The sequence below is a fragment of the Pygocentrus nattereri genome, chromosome 9 (assembly GCF_015220715.1).
Source record: "Pygocentrus nattereri isolate fPygNat1 chromosome 9, fPygNat1.pri, whole genome shotgun sequence".
Taxonomy (NCBI): domain Eukaryota; kingdom Metazoa; phylum Chordata; class Actinopteri; order Characiformes; family Serrasalmidae; genus Pygocentrus; species Pygocentrus nattereri.
In genome coordinates this window covers 1,832,474-1,848,104 of record NC_051219.1, presented here as the reverse complement: position 1 = coordinate 1,848,104, position 15,631 = coordinate 1,832,474, and the positions used below count along the sequence as shown (strand labels likewise).

General features: G+C 44.4%; 1 protein-coding gene across 2 annotated transcripts in view; it reads right to left on the bottom strand.

Annotated features, from left to right (window-relative positions):
• Positions 1-15,166: 15,166 nt before the first annotated feature.
• Positions 15,167-15,631, bottom strand: part of txk (TXK tyrosine kinase) — a 35,921-nt gene continuing 35,456 nt past the window's right edge. For both annotated transcript variants that reach the window (XM_037541039.1, XM_037541040.1), the window contains one exon: positions 15,167-15,403. In XM_037541039.1, coding sequence (XP_037396936.1) covers positions 15,329-15,403 — 75 coding nt within the window. In that variant the 3' untranslated portion in view covers positions 15,167-15,328. The remainder of the gene's footprint in view (positions 15,404-15,631) is intronic.

The following is a 15,631-nucleotide window of genomic DNA, read 5'->3' as shown; positions in this document are numbered from 1 at the left end:
GCACCCCGCCGAATCGTGCACCCCGCAGCTTCCGCTCGCAATCTGATTGGAGGAGAAGAGGAACCTGAGCTGTCGATCAGCGGCCGTGGGCGGGGCACCTTCTTATTATAACGCAGTTGTTGTTGTTGTTGTTGTTCTTCCTCCTCCTATTATTATTATTATTATTATTATTATTATTTAATTTTTTTATTTATTTTTTTTCCTGCCGGATTTTATGTCCGCTAACTCGTCCCGCACCCTCGGTTTTATCAGTGGTTTGCTTTGCCAGCAGCTTTTTGATCGTTTGACTGTTTTCATACAGCTGAATGATTGTGTGTGCAAAAGTTTGTGCACTCCACTTACTGATACAAATACACTAGAAACATCCAAACATCTGTAAGCCATAGTAGCTGCCTAGAAACATCCTAGCAACCACCTGGGATGACACAGCAACCGCCTGCTGAACAACACCCTAGTAACTACCAGGGCTACCTTAGCAACTGCCTAGCAAACACCCAAGCAACCACACAGCAACAGCCTAGCAACCACTTAGCAACCACCTGGGATACAATTGGCAACTGCCTAGCAGCTCCCTAGCAACCACCTGTGCTATCTTAGCAACCACCTAGTGACACTTTATTCATCTTAAACAATAAATGTTCAACATTCTGCAGCCCCTTCATCTTCACATCGGATGGACAGTGAAAATGACCACACCACAAAGAGCACGACGCAAATTTTCAAACCTTTATTATCTGGAAAACTGTGATGACCGCTGATATGACCTTCATCAGTCAGGCGCTTTAGGCTTCAGGTGTTTCGGAAGCTGAACAGCTGCAGCTCCGCACACTGCAGTGACGTTTTGGTGGACTTTCGCTGGCTGACCCGTTCCCTCCACCGTGACCGAGAGTGTGGACCGTGGACTGGTCACTCCTCCCTGAGCTTCAGCTCCAGCACTGGACGGACTGAGAAGACCAGCAGCTTTATTGATCTGATGCTGATGAATTGATGGCTGATCAATCGGACAGGCATCGCTCTGAGTCACTGGGTTAAAGATGTAAAACGTCTGTCTGATATTTTTACATGTATTATGTTAATTAACATTTTATAATTGACTAAATATCTTAAATATTCTAACATATAGGTAGTGTAGCCATATTTTAATAGTTTAAAAACTGTAATAAAATGTGTTAAATAAATTCATATTGATTATATCAGTATTCATATATTTTATATTGGATGGTTTTTGTCTGTAGAGTTAACGATCTTAGATATGTCTGTGCCAGATTACTGCCAGCGTTTTGCCCAATTATTGCTTGGTAATTTTTATTTCTTTATGTTGCTTTTTTCACATTTTAAAACTATTAAAATATCAAATGTACATTAAAATATTCCATTTAATATTTACAATTTTTTTAAACAATATGTATTAAAATTATTTTTTACAAATATTATTAATTGTCATCTAAAAAATGTAAACATAAAATAAAATATCTGTGTGTCCGATTAAGTGTGTGAAGTGGGTTCTGATGGGTTTGTGTGTCTGATTAAGTGTGTGAAGTGCGTTCTGATGTGTTTGTGTGTCCGATTAAGTGTGTGAAGTGGGTTCTGATGGGTTTGTGTGTCTGATTAAGTGTGTGAAGTGGGTTCTGATGTGTTTGTGTGTCCGATTAAGTGTGTGAAGTGGGTTCTGATGGGTTTGTGTGTCTGATTAAGTGTGTGAAGTGGGTTCTGATGTGTTTGTGTGTCTGATTAAGTGTGTGAAGTGGGTTCTGATGTGTTTGTGTGTCCAATTAAGTGTGTGAAGTGGGTTCTGAAGTGTTTGTGTGTCCGATTAAGTGTGTGAAGTGGGTTCTGATGGGTTTGTGTGTCTGATTAAGTGTGTGAAGTGGGTTCTGATGGGTTTGTGTGTCCGATTAAGTGTGTGAACTGGGTTCTGATGGGTTTGTGTGTCTGATTAAGTGTGTGAACTGGGTTCTGATGGGTTTGTGTGTCCGATTAAGTGTGTGAAGTGGGTTCTGATAGGTTTGTGTGTCTGATTAAGTGTGTGAAGTGGGTTCCGACGTGTCTGTGTGTCTGATTAAGTGTGTGAAGTGGGTTCTGATGGGTTTGTGTGTCTGATTAAGTGTGTGAAGTGGGTTCTGATGGGTTTGTGTGTCTGATTAAGTGTGTGAAGTGGGTTCTGATGGGTTTGTGTGTCCGATTAAGTGTGTGAAGTGGGTTCTGATGGGTTTGTGTGTCTGATTAAGTGTGTGAAGTGCGTTCTGATGTGTTTGTGTGTCCGATTAAGTGTGTGAAGTGGGTTCTGATGGGTTTGTGTGTCTGATTAAGTGTGTGAAGTGGGTTCTGATGTGTTTGTGTGTCCGATTAAGTGTGTGAAGTGGGTTCTGATGGGTTTGTGTGTCTGATTAAGTGTGTGAAGTGGGTTCTGATGTGTTTGTGTGTCTGATTAAGTGTGTGAAGTGGGTTCTGATGTGTTTGTGTGTCCAATTAAGTGTGTGAAGTGGGTTCTGAAGTGTTTGTGTGTCCGATTAAGTGTGTGAAGTGGGTTCTGATGGGTTTGTGTGTCTGATTAAGTGTGTGAAGTGGGTTCTGATGGGTTTGTGTGTCCGATTAAGTGTGTGAACTGGGTTCTGATGGGTTTGTGTGTCTGATTAAGTGTGTGAACTGGGTTCTGATGGGTTTGTGTGTCCGATTAAGTGTGTGAAGTGGGTTCTGATAGGTTTGTGTGTCTGATTAAGTGTGTGAAGTGGGTTCCGACGTGTCTGTGTGTCTGATTAAGTGTGTGAAGTGGGTTCTGATAGGTTTGTGTGTCTGATTAAGTGTGTGAAGTGGGTTCCGACGTGTCTGTGTGTCTGATTAAGTGTGTGAAGTGGGTTCTGATGTGTTTGTGTGTCCAATTAAGTGTGTGAAGTGGGTTCTGAAGTGTTTGTGTGTCCGATTAAGTGTGTGAAGTGGGTTCTGATGGGTTTGTGTGTCTGATTAAGTGTGTGAAGTGGGTTCTGATGGGTTTGTGTGTCTGATTAAGTGTGTGAAGTGGGTTCTGATGGGTTTGTGTGTCTGATTAAGTGTGTGAAGTGGGTTCTGATGTGTTTGTGTGTCTGATTAAGTGTGTGAACTGGGTTCTGATGGTTTTGTGTGTCTGATTAAGTGTGTGAAGTGGGTTCTGATGTGTTTGTGTGTCCGATTAAGTGTGTGAAGTGGGTTCTGATGGGTTTGTGTGTCTGATTAAGTGTGTGAAGTGGGTTCTGATGTGTTTGTGTGTCTGATTAAGTGTGTGAAGTGGGTTCTGATGTGTTTGTGTGTCCAATTAAGTGTGTGAAGTGGGTTCTGAAGTGTTTGTGTGTCCGATTAAGTGTGTGAAGTGGGTTCTGATGGGTTTGTGTGTCTGATTAAGTGTGTGAAGTGGGTTCTGATGGGTTTGTGTGTCCGATTAAGTGTGTGAACTGGGTTCTGATGGGTTTGTGTGTCTGATTAAGTGTGTGAACTGGGTTCTGATGGGTTTGTGTGTCCAATTAAGTGTGTGAAGTGGGTTCTGAAGTGTTTGTGTGTCCGATTAAGTGTGTGAAGTGGGTTCCGACGTGTCTGTGTGTCTGATTAAGTGTGTGAAGTGGGTTCTGATGTGTTTGTGTGTCTGATTAAGTGTGTGAACTGGGTTCTGATGGGTTTGTGTGTCCGATTAAGTGTGTGAAGTGGGTTCTGATGGGTTTGTGTGTCTGATTAAGTGTGTGAAGTGGGTTCTGATGTGTTTGTGTGTCCAATTAAGTGTGTGAAGTGGGTTCTGAAGTGTTTGTGTGTCCGATTAAGTGTGTGAAGTGGGTTCTGATGTGTTTGTGTGTCTGATTAAGTGTGTGAAGTGGGTTCTGATGTGTTTGTGTGTCCAATTAAGTGTGTGAAGTGGGTTCTGAAGTGTTTGTGTGTCCGATTAAGTGTGTGAAGTGGGTTCCGACGTGTCTGTGTGTCTGATTAAGTGTGTGAAGTGGGTTCTGATGTGTTTGTGTGTCTGATTAAGTGTGTGAAGTGGGTTCTGATGTGTTTGTGTGTCCAATTAAGTGTGTGAAGTGGGTTCTGAAGTGTTTGTGTGTCCGATTAAGTGTGTGAAGTGGGTTCTGATGGGTTTGTGTGTCTGATTAAGTGTGTGAAGTGGGTTCTGATGGGTTTGTGTGTCTGATTAAGTGTGTGAAGTGGGTTCTGATGGGTTTGTGTGTCTGATTAAGTGTGTGAACTGGGTTCTGATGGTTTTGTGTGTCTGATTAAGTGTGTGAAGTGGGTTCTGATGTGTTTGTGTGTCCGATTAAGTGTGTGAAGTGGGTTCTGATGGGTTTGTGTGTCTGATTAAGTGTGTGAAGTGGGTTCTGATGTGTTTGTGTGTCTGATTAAGTGTGTGAAGTGGGTTCTGATGTGTTTGTGTGTCCAATTAAGTGTGTGAAGTGGGTTCTGAAGTGTTTGTGTGTCCGATTAAGTGTGTGAAGTGGGTTCTGATGGGTTTGTATGTCTGATTAAGTGTGTGAAGTGGGTTCTGATGGGTTTGTGTGTCCGATTAAGTGTGTGAACTGGGTTCTGATGGGTTTGTGTGTCTGATTAAGTGTGTGAACTGGGTTCTGATGGGTTTGTGTGTCCAATTAAGTGTGTGAAGTGGGTTCTGAAGTGTTTGTGTGTCCGATTAAGTGTGTGAAGTGGGTTCCGACGTGTCTGTGTGTCTGATTAAGTGTGTGAAGTGGGTTCTGATGTGTTTGTGTGTCTGATTAAGTGTGTGAACTGGGTTCTGATGGGTTTGTGTGTCCGATTAAGTGTGTGAAGTGGGTTCTGATGGGTTTGTGTGTCTGATTAAGTGTGTGAAGTGGGTTCTGATGTGTTTGTGTGTCCAATTAAGTGTGTGAAGTGGGTTCTGAAGTGTTTGTGTGTCCGATTAAGTGTGTGAAGTGGGTTCTGATGTGTTTGTGTGTCTGATTAAGTGTGTGAAGTGGGTTCTGATGTGTTTGTGTGTCCAATTAAGTGTGTGAAGTGGGTTCTGAAGTGTTTGTGTGTCCGATTAAGTGTGTGAAGTGGGTTCCGACGTGTCTGTGTGTCTGATTAAGTGTGTGAAGTGGGTTCTGATGTGTTTGTGTGTCTGATTAAGTGTGTGAAGTGGGTTCTGATGTGTTTGTGTGTCCAATTAAGTGTGTGAAGTGGGTTCTGAAGTGTTTGTGTGTCCGATTAAGTGTGTGAAGTGGGTTCTGATGGTTTTGTGTGTCTGATTAAGTGTGTGAACTGGGTTCTGATGGGTTTGTGTGTCCGATTAAGTGTGTGAACTGGGTTCTGATGGGTTTGTGTGTCTGATTAAGTGTGTGAACTGGGTTCTGATGGGTTTGTGTGTCTGATTAAGTGTGTAAAGTGGGTTCTGATGGGTTTGTGTGTCCGATTAAGTGTGTGAACTGGGTTCTGATGGGTTTGTGTGTCCGATTAAGTGTGTGAACTGGGTTCTGATGGGTTTGTGTGTCCGATTAAGTGTGTGAAGTGGGTTCTGATGGGTTTGTGTGTCTGATTAAGTGTGTGAAGTGGGTTCTGATGTGTTTGTGTGTCTGATTAAGTGTGTGAAGTGGGTTCTGAAGTGTTTGTGTGTCCGATTAAGTGTGTGAAGTGGGTTCCGATGGGTTTGTGTGTCTGATTAAGTGTGTGAACTGGGTTCTGATGGTTTTGTGTGTCTGATTAAGTGTGTGAACTGGGTTCCGATGGGTTTGTGTGTCTGATTAAGTGTGTGAACTGGGTTCTGATGGTTTTGTGTGTCTGATTAAGTGTGTGAAGTGGGTTCCGATGGGTTTGTGTGTCTGATTAAGTGTGTGAACTGGGTTCTGATGGTTTTGTGTGTCTGATTAAGTGTGTGAACTGGGTTCTGATGGGTTTGTGTGTCTGATTAAGTGTGTGAAGTGGGTTCTGATGTGTTTGTGTGTCTGATTAAGTGTGTGAAGTGGGTTCCGATGGGTTTGTGTGTCTGATTAAGTGTGTGAACTGGGTTCTGATGGTTTTGTGTGTCTGATTAAGTGTGTGAAGTGGGTTCCGATGGGTTTGTGTGTCTGATTAAGTGTGTGAACTGGGTTCTGATGGTTTTGTGTGTCTGATTAAGTGTGTGAAGTGGGTTCCGATGGGTTTGTGTGTCTGATTAAGTGTGTGAAGTGGGTTCCGATGGGTTTGTGTGTCTGATTAAGTGTGTGAACTGGGTTCTGATGGTTTTGTGTGTCTGATTAAGTGTGTGAAGTGGGTTCTGATGCGTTTGTTTGTCCGATTTCGGCCGTGTTTATTACAGCCCGGTTAGCTGTGATGCTAACGAGGCTCGCTAACTCGCCAGCGTCGAGGTTTAAAGCATGAAAACCGTCAGTTTCTCCCTAAACCACATCGTCCGGGTCAGAATCGTGAGCAGAACCCGGCCGAGTCCGCTTGCCGACACCCTCGCCCAGTCCGGGACGGTATTAGAGAGCATTCGGAGGGCTCCGCGTTAGCTTAGCTTAGCTTAGCTTAGCTAGCGGTAAGACCAGGCGGCCGCGGCGGACACCACACAGGGGGCCTTCGGGGTGGGTACACCTTGTGCTGGGGGGCGAATGATGATGCACCGCGCCGGATGTGACGCACTTTTCGCGTCGGCTGGCGCAGGAAAACAGCGTCAATTTGTAGTTAAAAAGACGAGGAAAAAACTACAGCCGTAAATCCGGGCCTGGTCCGCTCCTGGATTAAATATGTGTAGCAGCGGATCGACGGAGAGACACGAACCAATCAGAGGGCGCTGTATAACAGAGCCCTTCACAGCCCGAGAACCTACAGGGGAGCTCCACCCGTCTTTCAGAATTCTCAGCATAACTATCTGGTTCAGATGTAGACAGAGCGGTTCTGAGCGGTTTGGTGTTCTAAATAAACTGACCGAGTCAAAACTGTCCACAGTGGTGGTGATAGGAACCAGACGTCCATCTAAAAGCTCCTACAGAAAGTTCCTACATGAACTGGTTCTGAATTCACTGCCTGATGACTGAGACGCTGTTTTATGAGAGTTTAGAGAACTTCAACTCCATTCATGGTGGAGGGAGACATGCAGGGCGCTGTGCGGCAAAATAGTCCCCAAAGAAAACTCATTATTCCAGATTTTCCACTGTTTTCCATCATCAACATTCCATATAAGCTCAGAAGACTTTTTGCACACAGCACAAGTTTGCAAAGTATGCATGTAGGTGTAAACTCACATTGATTACAACAATCTTTTTAAACATCTCCTCAGATCAGAGCTGTGAGATGCTCACACCAGCTGTCTTGTAGGTTCCAGGCTCTGTGATTGGTGAAAAGTCCCCTCGGATGTGGCAAACGCCGCCTGAAAGGACAGGAGAAATTTGGCTCACCCCATTATGTGCTCTGTCGTCATTTAGAGGAGACACAAGCTGCACAATCACACGTGAAACTGGTCAGAAACGCGTAATAAGACGAATCGTGTATGTCACATGAACCTAAACCCATAAACTCAGAATCAAAATCAAAGCCCTTTCATGGGAATCCTTAAAAATAGACCAGGTAAAGTTGATGCTGGAGCTACTCACAGAGAGAGAAGAGAAAGTGTGAAAGCGGCGAGAGCTGCTAGTCACATTCATCTTCTGACAGAACACGGGCCTCAGCCTTCCTAACTGACACCGACCGTCAGAGCCAGACGAGCCAGTCATACCAGAGCCGAGTCCGTTTGCTGACATTGCTCTGCTTGTTATGACTGGATTCCCTCATGAGAATAAGTGAGATTGTTTCACCGCCTAAAGAAACGATGCATTTCAGGGTTATCTATAGAGATGCAGTAGAGCTGACTGAATGGTTGATTGATTGTGTTAATAAAATGAATTAAAATTCAGATTAAGTGACCCTTATTAGTCCCACAACAGGGAAATTTCCCCTCTGCATTTAACCCATCTGTGCAGTGAAACACCACATACACACTAATGCATGCACACACTAGGGGGCAGTGAGCACACTCGCCCAGAGCAGTGGGCAGCCCCATCAGCACCACCCGTGGAGCAATTGGGGGTTAGGTTTCTTGCTCAAGGACACTTCAGTCACGTGCTGTCGGCTCAGGGATCAAACCGGCGACCTTCCGGTCACAAGGCCACGACTGCCCCATGCTGTAATGGTTATGGACAACGTTTAGGAATATTTCACTTGCTGTAACTGGTTCAAAGCCTGTCCAAAGGCCATAAGGCACTGAATGTGAAATATACAATATTTCACACCCAAACTATACACTGGGCAGCAATTTTCACTGTTTTTCACGCCATGATAAAAAGACCAAATGGACAGAAAGTGAAAATTGCGATTTTTGATGGTAGCATTGCATCCGCCTCATTCAGGAGCTGAAATGTTACAAGAGCTTTCACACAGAACTCAGATGTTTGTAGCCCAGTTTACGCTCGAATTGAGCTGATTTTGGAGGATAATGAAGAAGCAGAGGACAAACTAATTTCTTTGCCATTTGTAAAAAGGTCTAGTTGCTGGGACACCACCAAACTGACATCTTGGTTGTCGCCATGCCAACAGCAGAGACAAAAGTCTTTGAAGAAAGTTTACAAAAATGCAGTTGAGTGCGAGTCTGAAAAATCATGTTGGGTGTGCAAGATTTCAGTCACATGTCTTTGAATTAATTTATTTACTTCCAAATAAATCATGAGAATAAATCAAATTCAAAGTAAAAGCCTTAGGATGTAGGTTCTTATACAAGTAATACAAATGTTGTATGAGAGAGACAGAAAAAAAACATGCAGCACACGACCACAAGCCTGTGGCTTCAGCTGACTTGCTCATACACAGTTGTCTGGTTTAAAGAAGTACTGTTAAACAGGTGGTCACGTATGCGCCAGTTGCTAAACCTTTATGGCTTTTTTTTGCTGATTCATATTCTAGTGCTTATTGTTCTGTAACTACCTGGAAAACAATGTCGCAATATTCACTGAAAAGTCCATTCAGGATCAATGATCTCTGACAGCATTCATTTTTAAAAGCAGTGACAAAAGAACATCTGTTCTATTTTTTAAATCAAACAATCAACTTCATTCTGACCAGGAACAGTAAATTAAGTCATCAAAAATGAATGAAAAGCCTTTTATTCCAGCAGCAAACTCTGGAAAACAAACTACTACAAGCAAACCTGTACCTTAAAATACAAACTCCAAGTCAAATCATAGGTGAAGAGGCTACTGAGGGAAAAGCCTCACAAACTGGAAAAATAGGGGCCAGAAAAGAACAAAAAACAATGGTACAGCTGGTCAGCAAGACAGTAAGAGTCATTTGTAGGTGGAGATTGAAGTATTTCATGGATAATCAACTTGATCTCCTGGGGAGAACATCAGGAGCACAACTGCACCAACAATCTGCCTGATCTTTCTGTTGCCGAACCACAATCTGCAGCCTCCTAAACGCTTTCAGCCCTGTGGAACAAGTCATTAATCCTCGGGAGTGTCCATTTGACCCGGATACCACAGAAGCAGGGAAGGATGATAACCAAACATACAGGGAAGCTGTAATTGTGAGGATATTCAGGAACATCTTGCAGACTGGTAGCACTCCTCATGTCCCTCGTGTAAAAAGTAATGAAGCAATTTCTTTAGCTTTAGGTTCAGGCTTTCTACTTGCTTGCAGGTATCCTGATGTGCATGTCGACCCAGGCCATGACCGGACTGTCTTGATCTTATGCTCTTCAAGTTGCACATTCTATTAAAAAAGGTTTTTACAGACAGCTGGAACAAGGCAGGCACATTAGCCAGTCCATAAGGCATCACCACATACTTTAGTGGCCTGATCTGTAAGTGGCCTAACTCTAAATGCAGTCTTCCACTTGCCCTTCCCAGTGTGGAACAAATTTCAAGCACTCTTCCCAGCTTTCCTTCTGGTTACAGTGGAACTTTGGGCCGATCCTGAAACACCCGAAAGGCGTAGATGACAATAATCAACAAACATTTGAGTTAATACTCTAGATTAGTGTGAGTTATCTTTATTGAATGGCACAGTTTTAGCAGACTCCAGTATAGAATAGCACAGTATAAATATTTACAGTTAGTATTGCTTTACTGTTGTAGCACAGTTCATAGGACAGTAGATTTTTGTGTAGAGATTGTGTGAGCCTGAGAAACAAGGTTTTATCCTTGTGGGCTAAGACTAGGAAATAAAATGACACTGGCTGTGTTTACATGCAAAGATTTTTACCAGTCGGATTGAACACAATCGGATTACAGATTCAGACTGAGGTGTTTATTCTCACTCTGTTCAACAATCTGATGAAAAACTTTGTTTACATGCAACATGACACGCATGTGTAGAGAACCACTTAGTGTAGACGTTACCATGATAGTGAACCTCACGAGAGTCCAGTCAGAGTGAGATGAGCAGCAGTGAGCAGTGATTGTGTTTTTAACTGCTTTAAAATGACGTCAGACTCAGGAAAACGTCCTTCACACGTCCTTATTAAAGAAGGCCGAGAGGAAGACGTCGTGCTCTGAGACACATAAGCTGGACGTCCGTCCCGCCGCCGTCTTTTAAAGATCAGAGCATGAACTTCGTCTCCTCTGCAGACCAGTTTCTGCTCCGCCGTGTTGAACGGGATAAACTCTCACTGTGACGCGACGCACAAGCAGAACGGACTTAAACTTTCCGATAGGGAATGTAATCGGATAGAGGCGTTTACACGGATATTATTCCTCTATTTAATGGATTATTTAGAGGTTTACCCACCTCAATCAGTCAGATAGAAACTGTATTCCGAATGGCCTCAATTGGACGAGACTATTTCGACTGAGGTCTTTACATTCTATTCCGATTGAGCTGTTGGATTATTAATGAATTATTAGGCTGCATGTAAATGTGGCTACTGTCACTGTCATAACAAAATACAGTATCTCTACTGGTCAAGCACAGAGAGTGAAGACCAGCTGCCTCTTTTTCCTCTTCTGAGAAGGAAGAATCATGAGAGATCTGAAACAACAGAAAATCAGCAGTTAGAGATACTTGGATGGAAATTTGTGATAACAGTGTTCAGTGCCACATTTCGAGTTTACAAATTTTGTGCAATACACACACACACACACACACACAAAAATATATATACTGATTTTTGAATGTGGCACATCCAATCAGAACAGAGCTCATTTACATATAGCAAATAATCACCTGCTTAATTGTAAGGCATAAAAAGTGAGCTATATAAAAAATTAATTATGATTAAATGAAATTAAATTAGATGAAATTACAAAGTACAAACATGCAGGGAATGGGTCCTTAAATAGGTCATTAGTTGATTCTGTATAGAAAACCGTCTCTTTTCGTGGACGTGTGAACAGAAGCTCTGAAGTCATCTCCACCAGCGTGAACACGTCTAATATCTGTAGTTAATACATCTCTATATGAGATGAAGGTGCTGTATGGGGTTTATTTTGGAGTTTATATTAGATCCTGATGTTTGAGAGAGGAATGTTCCAGTCTGAGAGGACCTCGCTGCTCTGAGCGCAGATAATGAACTTGTACGCACCGGTCAGCACGATGTGCGGCAATGATGTGTCAGAACTCCAGCCAATCACACCTTCACATCAGCTCAGCATGGTGACGATGATGATAATGGTGATGATGTGCCTGTAACACATTTCTGTACGTGTTAGGACTGGATCTCCTATCTAGACCAGTTAAAGAGGAACCGTTCACAGTGGTGATGATGGGAACCAGACGTCCCTCTAAAAGCCCCTCACAGAAAGTTCTGAATTCACTGCCTGATGACTGATACGCTGTTTTATGAGAGTTTAGAGAACTTCAACTCCATTCATGGTGGAGGGAGACATGCAGGGCGCTGTGCGGCAAAATAGTCCCCAAAGAAAACTCATTATTCCAGATTTTCCACTGTTTTCCATCATCAACATTCCATATAAGCTCAGAAGACTCGTGTAGGTTCTCTGGTGGTTCTGGATGGTAAATAAAGTGTATATATCTGTGTTGTAGTCATGGCAATGCCTGGTTCCCATCACCACCACTGTAAAGACGTCTGAACCACTTCAGACCAAACCCTCTGAATCTCTGATTACACCTCACACACTGGATTATGAAGAGTGTAAGTGTCCTCATTTATCACCCGCTGCTTCTCACAGGCTCTTCAGGAAACTCTTTAAATGCTCCACTCAGATTTCCAGGCTTATTTCATGAATCCAGGCTGAGGAGAAGAAAAGCTGGGTAGAATTAAACAGCCTGAAATGCTTTCATGTCAGCAATACAGCGAGTAACCTACTTAAAGTTCCCTCACACAACAGCGTTTAAGTAGCTTTGCGCAACACGTACTCGATGTTCTCAGGTGAACGCGGCCCTTTATGTGTCGTCTGAAGGAGATAAGCTACAGCCGAGCGCAGGCCTGATCAGTGATGTGGGTTTGAACCACAGCTGTACAATAACACTCAGGCTCAGCGGCTGGCGCAGAGCTGCGCTGGCTCAGCATCACTGCTGGGCCGAGAGCGGACCTCCGACTACAAAACACCCAGACAAGAGCAGCTCTGTGGTCTGAAACTGACCGGAATGAAGGCCTATCGCCCCCTAGGGGCTGTAATGTTCAACAGCTCGTCCGGTCACACTCCAGAAAGGGTTTGGGCTTCTGCTGAGTAGCTGGATCAGAGGGATGATTTTACTTTCTCAACAATCTAAACGTATCATGTCTACATAATTAAATTATTATTCAAGAAAGCGAACAGTGCTCTAGGACAACGAGCTGGATTGACATACGAAGTCAAGATTTTGAGTAAATAAGTAAAAACATGGATAAAAGTTCAGCAAAGAAGTGAGAAATCGTGCTAATAAATGCTCAGTCTTAACAGTGATTCACAGTGTGAGTTAAAAGGCCCACAGGGGTCCAGAGGGGGCCGGAGGGGGCTGGCGGGGCCACATGGGGTCCTGACTGGTTCAGTCATTACAGTCACGTTCAGTTCAGATGATCAGAGGAGCCTCTAAAACACAGGACTGTGTGACGTGTGACGTCCTGAGTGACACATGATCGTGTTTTTCCGTCTTCACTCGTGGTTTTGTGATCATGTGATAACAGAGAAACACATTACGCCAACGGATCATTTCACATTACGCCAAGCGAGCAGATCACGATGTGAGAAGAAAACGCCTATGAAACTTTACAGAACACCTCCAGCCAGAGGAGATAAACACCTGCCTCTCCTTCCGCCTGCAGGCCCCGCGCTTTACTGAGAGACTTATTTGCTCAACTTAATTGCTCAACCTCAATCCTCAACCGCTTATCCAAGTCCTGGTCGCAGGGGCGGCAGTCTAAGCAAAGAGGCCCAGGCCTCCCTCTCCTCCGCCACCTCCTCCAGCTCTTCTGGGATGCCGAGGCGTTCCCAAGACAGTCGAGAGATATAATCCCTCCAATGTGTCCTGGTCTTCCCCGGTCTCCTCCCTGTAAGACATGTCTGGAACACCTCCCTAGGGAGGCGTCCAGAGGCCATCCTTACCAGATGCCCGAACCACCGCAACTGGGTTCTGTCAACGCGGAGGAGCAGCGGCTCTACTCCGAGCCTCTCCCGAATCGCCGAGCTTCTCACCCTATCTCTGAGGAAGAGCCCGGTGAGCCTTCTTGTATCCGCGATCTCGTTCTTTCGGTCACCACCCAAAGCTCGTGACCATAGGTGAGAGTCGGAATGTAGACTGACTGCTAAATTGACAGCTTCGCCTTCTGGCTCAGCTCTCTCTTCACCATGACGGACCGGTGTAGGGTCTGCATTACTGCAGATGCCGCAGTAATGAAGTTTGAAGATGCAAGGAGTAGAGGTCGTAAAGGTGGATGACTTCAAATATCTTGGGTCAACCATCCAGAGCAACGGACAGTGTAGAAAAGAGGTGAAGAAGAGGGTGCAGGCAGGATGGAGTGGGTGGAGACGGGTGTCAGGGCTGATGTGTGACAGAAGGATAGCAGCAAGAGTGAAAGGGAAGGTCTACAAGACAGCAGTGCGTCCTGCTATGATGGACGGTTTGGAGACTGTGGATCTGTCTAAAAGACAGGAGGCTGAGCTGGAGGTGGCGGAGATGAAGATGCTGAGATTTTCGTTGGGAGTGACGAGGCTGGACAAGATTAGAAATGAGCAGATCAGAGGGACGGTGAAGGTGGAGCAGTTTGGAGATAAAGCCAGAGAGGCCAGGTTGAGATGGTTTGGACATGTGTTGAGGAGGAATAGTGGATATATTGGTCAAAGAATGTTGGAGATGGAGCTGCTGGGTAGAAGGAGAAGAGGTAGACCTCAGAGAAGGTTTATGGATGTAGTGACGATGGACATGGAGATGGTTGGTGTGAAAGTAGAGGAGGCAATGGATAGGGCAAGATGGAGGCAGATGATCCGCTGTGGCGACCCCTAAAGGGAGCAGCTGAAAGAAGAAGAAAGATTACTGCAGACGCCGCGCCAATCCGCCTGTCAACCTCTTGCTCCGTCCTTCCTTCACTTGTGAACAAAATCCCAAGATATTTAAACTCCTCCACTTGGGGCAAGAATTCACTCCCGACCTGGACAGAGCATTCCACCCTTTTCCGACTGAGGACCATGGTCTCAGATTTAGAGGTGCTGATTTTCATCCCAGCCGCTTCGCACTCGGCTGCAAACTGGTCCAGAGAGAGCTGGAGGTCCCGGCCTGATGACGCCAACAGGACCACATCACGTGAAATCCTGAGGCCACCATACTGGACGCCCTCCGCCACCTGGCTGTTCCAAGAAATTCTGTCCATAAAAGTTATGAACAGAATGGGTGACAACGGACAGTTCATGAGTCCAACCCATAAAAAATCATTATTAATAATTGAATATTATTACTATTAATTGTGCTCATGTGAAGTTCATATGTTTTATATTAATAAATATACATTTTCTAATGTAACAAAATATAATAATATAGTAATATTTAATACAATAAGTCATTAATAAATAAATGTTATTATTATTAATTGTTCACATGTGAAGCTCGTGTGTTTTGTGAATGGGGGAGGAGCCATTTCTGATCCGTGATCTCGATCTCGACCGGCCCTGGAGCAGGTTAGCCGTGCAGCGTTAGTTGCCTTGGGGACGTAGTTCCAGGCTCAGATCAAACCGAGCTTAAAGCTAAGCTGGAATGCCTGCGTGGTGAGACGGAGTCGGCCGGCTCTGCTGACCAGAGCGGAATGATACTAACGCGAGAGCTTTCAGAGCCAGTTTTATTACAAAAATATACACGTTTATTATTGACACGGTCTGTACAGGGCGAAGTCCATCTGGGCCACGGTGAGTTTGAAGCTGAAGAGCAGGTTGTGCTGTTTGTGCAGTCCAGGGTGTTTGTTTGTTTGTTTGTTGTTTGTTCTCCTCTACGTCGTTTGTTCCTCAGCCACCTCTTTTATTCTCTGGAGCAGTTGGGAGAAGGAAGGCCGACCCTGAGGCCTCTGAAACACACAAACACACACGGACATGAATACACCACCTTCACGCAGGGGAAATGAGCACACCTGGGATAAATGGGCGGTGCATTTGATTCTTCAGCCAAACGAGACCACCAGGAGCCCTTCAAGGTGGTTCTTCATGGGTCTTCAAGGGTTTTTTAGTGAAGAAAATGGCTCTATACAGAACCCTGAGCACTTGCAGAACCCTGAGCACATGATTAAACACACACC